At 44.5% G+C, this 9,607-nt stretch overlaps 1 protein-coding gene across 1 annotated transcript; it reads right to left on the reverse strand.

The window, feature by feature from the left end:
* Positions 1-206: 206 nt before the first annotated feature.
* On the reverse strand, positions 207-2,351 carry ARL11 (ADP ribosylation factor like GTPase 11). Its single transcript, XM_066339572.1, has one exon. It carries the CDS (start codon positions 1,838-1,840, stop codon positions 1,235-1,237), a length of 606 nt encoding a protein of 201 aa, XP_066195669.1. The 5' UTR covers positions 1,841-2,351; the 3' UTR covers positions 207-1,234.
* Between the last annotated feature and the right edge of the window lie 7,256 nt (positions 2,352-9,607).

Genomic DNA, 9,607 nt, shown 5'->3' on the forward strand with positions numbered 1-9,607 from the left:
GAAATAAAAATGTTGTATTTTACCTCTCCCCTTCCCTCATTTATTTCATAATGAAGCAGGGACTACTATAAAATATTTTAATTTTAACTCTGGATAGCAGAATCTTGGATACAGGGACCCCCCGGCACAGATTTTATAGGTCTTTCCAACGGTAGGCAGAGCAGGATTGGACAAACCCATCACTGCCACATGGGACCTGGTCCTATTGTGAGCTGCCAGGGATGTTTTCATTTGCCCTGGACACAGCTGAGTGTGGAGAGACCTTTGGTCACCAACCTGCCTGTGCCCACAGATGCCCATGGTTACCAACCAATGCATGTGGAGTGGTCCCATGCAGTTTCAAAAGTCTGAGAGACAGGGTTTTGTCTTGGTTGTTCAGGCCACCATGAGGATATTTGGAGGTTGACTGGCCATGGAGATGTATTTCCAAGCATCTTAGTAGTCAGGTCTTGATTTCTTTTTATTTAAAGAAATATATTTTAATAATATATAATAAATTCTTATTATTTAAACATTATCCAAGGAAAATGTGAGACCATTTTCATTAAATAATTCTTTGATAAAAATGATGAATGGAGAAAGAATCATTAGAAGAAATGCATACATTAATATACACACATCCTCAAACTGCATTACGCCATCAAATCCCAGCTTGCTTCCATGGCTCGAAGATTATTAAACCTGTAGATGCTACACTAAAACCAAATAGCTGCTTGGCTATTTGAACTCCTGAGCTTACACTGCTCCCCTTCAGCCATTCCTTTCAGTGCCTTCCTGCATTCCCAGCCAAGGAACATATGATTCGTGCTGAGAGGGAAGCAGCATGGGCATATCCAAGCTCATCACCCCATCTGGATGGATGCATCTGGACTGGGAGCTGCAGAATGAAGAAAACTTCTGTCCCTTGCACACATCTCTGTTACAACTCATAAGCATTAACAAGCATCCTTGCTGAGCCTCTGGACACACAAGTGCAGGGGCTGAGTGGAACATGGTGACAGTGGGGACAAGCTGCAGCGAGAGATCAAAGTCCAAGAGATGTGGCCAAAACTGTTCCACAATGGGAGTTTTGCTCAGAGATCCTCCTGGTTTTGGTGGTGAGGAGCTGGGTATTTCACTGAGTGTTTCACTGTGTGTGCCAGCTGCAGCTCTGCTCCTTTAGGGAGTGCCTGGAGCTGGTATCCTCCGTGACAAACCTGCTGGCAGCCGTGAGTGGGAAGGGTCCATGTGAGGTTCAGGTTTGCTCTGGAGCTTGCCTCCTCTCTGCCAGCCCCGTGATGGGCTGCTCCTGGGACAGGGAGCTCTGCTCTGAGCCCCGCAGCAGTATTCCCAGGATGGCCAGGACTTCTTGCAGGCCCTGGCCAGTGTGGGCGCTGCACCCCCGCAGCACCCAGCGGTGCCTGGCCAGCGCCCCCAGGCGCAGCATCTCCCCCAGCTCGGCAGGGGCCAGCGCTCCCGGCACGTCCTGCTTGTTGGCCAGGAGGAGCACAGGGACGCCAGCCATGCCGGGGTGGCCCAGGGCCTCCTCCAGTTCTGCCATCGCCTCGCCCAGCCGGGCCATGTCTGTGCTGTCAAGCACGAAGATGAGGGTGTTGATGTCCTCCAGGTAGTTGGGCCAGCTGGCCCGCAGGCTGTCTTGTCCGCCAACATCCCAGAGGGTGAAGGAAACGCCACAGGGCGTTTTCAGAGACTCCACGTTGAATCCCACCGTGGGGCAGGTCTCCACAGCCTGGCCGCTCTTCAGCTTGTACAGGAGGGTGGATTTGCCAGCGAAGTCGAGTCCCAGAATGATAACTCGAGCATCTCTTTTCCGCCAGCCTTTGGAGATCAGCTTCCCCATCTACTGCCGCAGCTGTGGCGGGGAAATGCAGCCAAAAAAAGCAAGCAAGCTATTTCCTTGATGATGTCAGTCATTAACAGAGCGCTCAGTCCTGCCTCTCCGAAAGAGCACCTTAGGTTTGCTGAAGAAAAACGCGGGCTTTTGCTTCTCTCGGCAGCTCAAATGAGTTGAGAGCGATTATTTCCGAGGTGTGCAGCACGGCCAGGGAGTGATGTTCAAAACTGCAGCTCCACGCCCCAGCTCCGCTGCCGCTCACTTCTTTTCACTCAGGACCCGAAGTGATTGGTGCAGAAGAGAGCGAACATTTTGCAGGAAGAGGTGGGGAGACTGTGGAGCAAGTTTCCTCCTCACCACATACATAAATAAATGAGCTCCTGTTCATTGGCTTGCCTAGGAGAAATCCACCCCCGGCAGGACAGGACAAGGAGGAACCCGGCTTTCAGACCAGGGTTACTCTGGGAATTTGCTGAATCACAGCTCAAGGGTGGGGATTTAAAGCCTCTTGAGCAACAAGACAACAATTTTTCTGCCAGTCTTACGTTAAAAAGTACAAAACAAATCACTGTATCATCAGCTTTTACTACTTCTTGTGCAAATGGTAACAACGGCAATTTTTAAAAATGCACACAAGCATTTTTTTTAATGTCTCACTGAAATACATTGAGTCAACATGCCATTCCTGGGGCAAAAATCCATAAAATTCTTTACACCAAAGTATTTACTACATTTTAACTCTTTTTAGTGAAGCAAAGTCAGTCCTCTGTGGCCGAGGGGGTACAAAAATCCCCTAAAAGAACAGAAAACAGTTTAACAGGATAGCACCCCTTGCACTTAACATGCCAGAGGCAAAAATGTGCTGCAGCAACAACTCCCAGACTCGCTTGTGCAAGAGCAGCTGCTGACAGCCAGCAGAGTCCCAGCAGAGCCAGTATTGATTTCCCTCCTTTATTGGTTGGGTCTGGCTTCTAAGAGGCTGCTCAGAGGTGTGCAGATCTCACCTCACAGCAGTAAGGCAGAGCTGCTCTCTCACCACCTTCATTTGAGAAAGAGATGGGATTCACCCTTGCTTCCCTGGGACCACAGGGGAATTTTTAACACATCTGTGGGAGACGCAGTTTCCTCAGCAATAATCTCCACGTCACAAGCATTGCTGGGGATGAAGTTCAGCACAGCATGTGCTGTCAGTTGGTCACTGAGGGACATATTTCTTCCTCTGGGGGCAAGGTACTTCAATTTTCCACCTTTTACAGAAAGGAAGATGGAGGGGAAAAAAAAAAAAACAAAAAACAAAAAACAAAACAAAAAAAACACACCCACACAAGGAGTCCAGCCCACTTAGGCTGCATGGAATTGCAAGCGGTGCAAAACAGGTCACATTTTGCAAGATAACTCTGTTATAAATGTCTCTCTCATTGTTAACCCACAGAACTGGTTGGAACCAAGAGCCTCCACAAGGTTTATGCAACTTGTGGATGTGTAAGATGGGTTTTAATAATCATGGAATACCAGGCTGGAAGGACCTCGAGGGTCATCTGGTCCAACCAACCTTTCAAGGCAAAAGCATGGTCCAAGAGAAGCTCAGCACCCTCTCCAGCCAAATCTTAAGTGTCCCCAGGTGCTGGGGAACTTCCCTGGGGAGATTATTTTAGTGGTAGCTTGTTCTCATTGTGAAAAGTTATCCTCTTGTGCACGCTCAGAATCGGCCCAGGAGTAAACTGTATCTATTACTGCTCATTTTTCCCATAGACTCCTTGTAAAAAGGGATTCTCTATCTCCTTTGTAACCACCCTTTAAATATTGGAACACAGTGATAAGGACTTTCATAAGCCTTTTTTTCTCAAGATTCAACAATAAAATTGTGCAGCATATGTTCACTTGTGATCTGTTCTAAAACAAGTCTGTAAGTGCAAAATTGGCAGAAAGCTCTCTAGATGTGGATAAAAAAAGAGAACTGTAATGTGCAGTGGATTCTGACCCTTCAGGACACTGCTTGCACACCCTGAAGTGTGTGTTGCTGCCTGAAGGTTTTCCTTTTGTCCATGTTTTTCACTTTTTAAAATAAATCATTGATCTGCTTGTTCACCATTTTGAAATAACCTTCCTTCCCACATTTCATTGTCCTTTAAGATCAGTATAGTTGGTATTTTTAGACATAACAGTGGGTCAAGTGAATTGTGTCTTGATCTTTTCATGTTTCTGCTCATCTGCTCTGAGACTTGGCAGGCAGTGGTGACACACACTGTTTAATCTGACCAGACATTCATAGTACTGTAATTTCTTTCGAGTAAATTTAAATACAGGTGCAGGAAGCAGGGGTGGAGACTCTAAGACTCTACCATTCAGTGAATTATTGAGCATTTGAAATATGATGTGGTGGAGTCTTTGATTGCATCCCTCCCTTACATGCTACAGAAGAGAGATGCTTCTAAAAAAAAAAAAAAAAAAAAAAAAAAAGGAAAAAAGAAAGGAACAAACAAATCCTGAATAAAGGATGAAACTAAGCACAGTTTACTGTTGATTCCCTTCAAGTTTTCTATGGCACAGAATACAGTAATTCATGGGCAAGTAGAGGAAACACTATGTTCTTTTTCTTTTTTTACATGCTTGTACCCTATGTATTGAACCCCAGTCTATTTTCTTTCTTCCTGACAACTATTCCAAGTACAGATCCTGTGCCTACAGAGCCTGTTCCACCCACAGCTATGTTACAAAAGCATAGTATTTCCAATAAATAATACATAGGAGCAATTACAAGTCTCTTTAAGATAGAATGAGAGAAAAGAAAGTAAAAGCAGACAAGATGAGCTCTGAGTGCATTTATTGCTGGAACAGAAAGGCCAGGTACTAAATAATTCAGACATTGTGTTCAGAGGCAAGGACAGCCCCTATTCAAGCTGTGTCTTCACAACAGGATAAATGTTGTCTTGTGTTTCGTGTCCCCGAATTCTCAGGAACAATGCTAGTTCCATTTATGGTTTCACAGAATTTCAATTTGTTTGTTTCAATTTGTTCAATTTGTTTCAATTTATTTGTTTGCTGTTTTTTAGGCATGCATTTCTCTTCCTCCTAGATATTCATCCCCAAAAAGCAATAGTCAGTACTAGTAATATAGGAGAGAATCCCCCCTCCTTCCCATGCCCCAAATAGTCCAATTACAGCGATTTTGTCCTGATCACTATATTCATTCACATTTGTTCCAACCTCTGCCACCTCTTTGGAAGGCAGTGCCAGGGAGACAACTCTTCACAGAGCCAGGAATAACAGGTCTAGTTCTGGTCCTTGCTGCGAGCGTTCATCCAAATGGCATCTGCTTGGACCAACAAGTACATCTCAGTCCAGTGAAGGCGGAGTTCACCTCCCCATCCAGATGTGCTTTTGTCCCTGAGAAAGGCCACCAAAGCCACCGTGCACCCAGCCCTGCTTGAGTTTCCTGCAGGATCTCCTCGCTGTATCATACATGGAAGGACCACCCATGGAGGGCATGCTCAGAGCAGCAGCTGGTGGGAAAGCCTGCTGGGAGCTGAAGGAGGTCCTGGACACAGGCAGATGTCTTGACCTGGACAGCCCTCCTGCTGGCAGTCACCTTGATGAGGCAGTCACCTTCTCTCTGTTTGACCTGTGAGAGCTCCTTGTGCACCTGCCAGGATCACTGGATTTGACCTAGCCAGGGCCGCCAGGCTAAAGCCAAATGCGATGGTTCAGGCTCAGAGAAGTTTGGCCTTTTTTCTTTCCTGCAGCCTGCTCCATTCCTCTTGTTCTGCCCCAAATTTCTGGTGTGCCTGCAGGAAACTCACTCCTGCTAAGACTCATGCCAGTTCTGGGCACGTGCCCAGGAAGCTGCCTGTTCCATCAGGGTCAGTGGGTAGCTGTGAGAGCTGGCAGCTGAAGGCAAGCTGCTTCCTCCTGCAGAAGAATTCCCAGAGGCTTGAAACATGGCTTAGCATAGTCTGAAAATTACACAAGACAGCCACAGGCTACAACATGTCCTAGAAAAGCCTGCCTGCAGTGATGTTTCTTGACAAGATATGATCTTAAAGCTGTACCAACACCCTAAAGTTCAGAATTCCAAAACTCACACAGCAAATGACACAGCAGATATTAAGCACTTGTTCTTCAGGTGCCCATCAAGCACTCTGAGAGGTGTTGGTACCTCCAGGGCATTCCTGGTGCAGTTAGAACTGGGACATTGTTCTCAGGGTCCAGCTCACCCCGTGGTCCTTGTTTTCTCCTGCTTTCCTGGGACAAATATTTGGTGAAGGAAAATGTTTTTTGGTAGCATAACTGGCAGCAGATAGGCTTTCAGCTTTGAGCTTTCTGAAGTTAACTCTTTCCAGTAGGGAAAGACTCTAGCTGGTAAGCACAAAAACTCACCTGCTACACCCTCACTGATCCATGTCACAGTTCCCAAGGGAGGAAGCTTGAGAGTCCTTGACTCTTCTCAGTCCCCACCTGTCTGGCCTGCTGGGACCCACCCCTGTGTTGGAGAATGGCAGCCACTAGGACACAAACATGCCCACGGGTGTGAGGTCCTGCTCAACACAGAGACCTGATGGCCAGGGCTGGTGGTGCCCCTGCATGTGTCCCAAGCCTGCCTGCTCCCTGGCTGGGGACAGTGGGACAGCTCCTGAGCATCAGGTCCCACCATAACTCTCTGCATTGCGCCCTGACAACAAGGTGAATGTGGAGAAATATGGCACGGACCAAAGACTTTTTTCCTCATGTTCTCATCCCTTAGCAGGCAGGTGCTTCAAAAGTAGGATGACATGGAAAGGAGAATTATTTGCCCTGCTTTGATTTCTGTTTGAGTTACTATGTCTTTTGTATATGACTGTAGAACATTTTCACAAATATTATTACTCTAGTCTCTAAATTTATACTTTTCCAAAGCTGTCAAGAATTTTATTGGGATGTAAGTCCTCTCTCTAGACATACTTATTGAAGTGCTACCCAAACTGTTTTAGTTTTTCCCATATAAATTGGCAGTGCTCTGTATTCTTCTGTGTCACTGAAACTCTCATTCCAGGTCCTTCTTCATATGTCTTAAATTTGCAGATCTCTTCCTCCTTGACCCCTAACATCTCAGCTTTGTCTCCTCAGGACAACTTAAAATTAAGCATCTTTGGCATCCTTACCTATCCTGACAGCATCATTCCCTTTCCTGATAATATTCATTAACTCTTCTTACAGTTGGTCTCTATCCCAGCTTAGGTTATACACTCACCTATGCCACATACAGCACACAAGCCATTTTTGCCTTAGAAACTAATTAAAATACAGCTCTGACTATTCTGAGGAGCCTTAAGGTCAATTCTTCATTATTATTAATGTTTCTAGTTGAAATTTAAAAAAAAAAAAAAAAAGAAGCAAAAACTGTATCCTAGTGTTTGCTTCTCCATTTGTTGAATGTAAAAGCCATGAAGCAAGGACTGGCTTTTGGGGGTATTCCTTTGGTTTCTATCAAGAAGAAGCCCTAAAGAGACTATCTAATGATGCTTAACCCTACTCCCTACCTGCACTAAATATAATATAGGTAATATCTTATCTGTTACTTCTATGGGAAGTAAAAATTATACTTTGGAGGTATGCTGATGAAATTCATCTCTCCGTATTAGTCTGGAGGAAATCCTGCTTTGCCATACACAAATCCAGCTCCCTTTAAGGTGGCCTTCCCTTGTTACACTTCCAGAGGATGAAAATGGGATTAAAATGACAGTGCAAGCATAGACCTGAAAATGTACTTTGTACAGCTTGACAGGCTCAGAGCAACAGTGGAGTCTCATTCTTGGCGCTCCTCAGACTCAGGAGGTTTGAATGCAAAGTTTTATCATTTGTTTTTAATATTTGTCTTAGCTTGCTTGTTTAGGACATTTTATACCAATAAACAAAGTTTACTGCAAAGATACTGGAAATTATCAACAAGAATAAAAGCTACAAACTGTTCTTTACATTTCTGTTTGGTAAAATGGAAGAAAGTGATGAAAACCCGTGAAATTTCAGAAGTTGCATTTTATCTGTCTGGCCACAGAGTGTCAATGTTTTCCCACACATTTCTCAGCGGATAGACTACCTCCAGTGCAATCAGCTCCTGCCAAACAACAGATGTCAGAGTCCCTGCTTTGATTTATGGGGAGGCTCTCGACACCCTTTTGCAGCTGGATGACTTTGAAAAAGGTTTTGCTGAACAGCAGCTGTAGGTTGTTTTGTGTGCCACAGGAAGGTGATGGTGAACACTGCAGAACAGAACTAGAGTGACATGTAAGGTCCATACAGGTCACATTTGTCCCCAGGTTGTTTTCACATCAGATTTAGCGGGCATCATATCGTAGGACTCCATAGTTTGAGTGAAAACAGTTAACCTAGTGATGGAAAAAAATAGGGTCTAATGAGGAGAAAAACAAGAAACACTTTGAAGAACTTTAATATCTTTAACAGGTCACTGACAGTTATCATCACAACTCTTCACTGTTTGTGGTCACTTACAGAGCTGCAGATACAGAACAAGATTTTAAATCCACAATTAACAAGACCATAAAACCAGTAAACTTGGGTTTATTTATGATTATGCACACCTTTGTGATCTGTGGGTTTGATAGCATATCATTAGGAATGAAATTCAGAATCAGGTTGCATTAGGGTTTGGGGTGTAATTCCATGCCCAGCTATTCTCCATTTTGAATTTCTAGTGTCCCCACTTTGGTCACTTGAGGAAAGCCCTTCACAGCCCCCTGCTATCGCTATCAAGAGATGTAAACTGAGGCTGTTGGTGTAAGAGAGGGATCAGCACCAGAGCTGACCCACCAAGGCCAGCAACACACATTATCTGTGTGGTGTCTTGGGCAACAATTCCTTTTGTTCTACAAAACTTGTCTCTGAATAGCTTTGCTTTGCCTGGCTGACCTATTTAATGATTTCATAACATTTCCAGTCGGTCAGAACTTTTCCAAATCGGATATCAGGTTTCATAACCCTTTTCCTTGTAGAAAAAGAAACGTTAGAAGAAGGTTGCTTTTTTTGTTATTGCTGGCTTTTACAAAAAGCCACACCGAGAGAAAAAGAACTGAAACTAGTTATTAGCAAGATAATAAAATTATTTCTGCTCCACACAGAGCACTTTTGTAGCTGTTTCAGCTGCTCGTAAAGCTCAAACACAATATAAACTGCCTTCAACCACTGTTTAAGAACTTATTGCATGATAAAATTAATGTGAAAACTAACTAGTGATAACTAATAAGAAGAAAAGTAAACCCATGTGAATAAAAAGACCACCCCCTGACTTGGAGCTTGTGTTCTGCTGCTTGTTAAAACAACTGAGTTTCTGCATATGGTAACTAAGCAAGGCTGTCCTGCAGAACTCAAATCACGTTTTTGTTTATGCAGCTCCACCTTTATACCATTTTCTAGCAATGTCAGGAAAGGCAGCTGTTCTTGACAGTCAACTCCTTTGCAAAGCCACAAACACAAGCTGAAAACAAGTGTTGTGTATGTTCCCTTTCTGGCTCTTTTGGGCCTCCCATGGAGGCACTGATGACACTTTTCCATGTATTTTATTTATGCCTTTTCTTTCTGTTGCTCAAGAATTCCCACAATGTATTCAGCAGTACTTTCCTGATGCCAGCAGCACAGTAAGCAGCAACTTGGCAGGAAAACTCTCTTTTTACCCTGGACCAACCACTGTGCTTTCCTTGCCTCATATTCCAGAGCAGAATTTCTTCAGCATCACTGATTCCCTCTCAGAGCAACCCATCCACACTTGATGCCTGGGTTACT

The sequence above is a fragment of the Sylvia atricapilla genome, chromosome 2 (assembly GCF_009819655.1).
Source record: "Sylvia atricapilla isolate bSylAtr1 chromosome 2, bSylAtr1.pri, whole genome shotgun sequence".
In the NCBI taxonomy this organism is placed as follows: Eukaryota; Metazoa; Chordata; class Aves; order Passeriformes; family Sylviidae; genus Sylvia; species Sylvia atricapilla.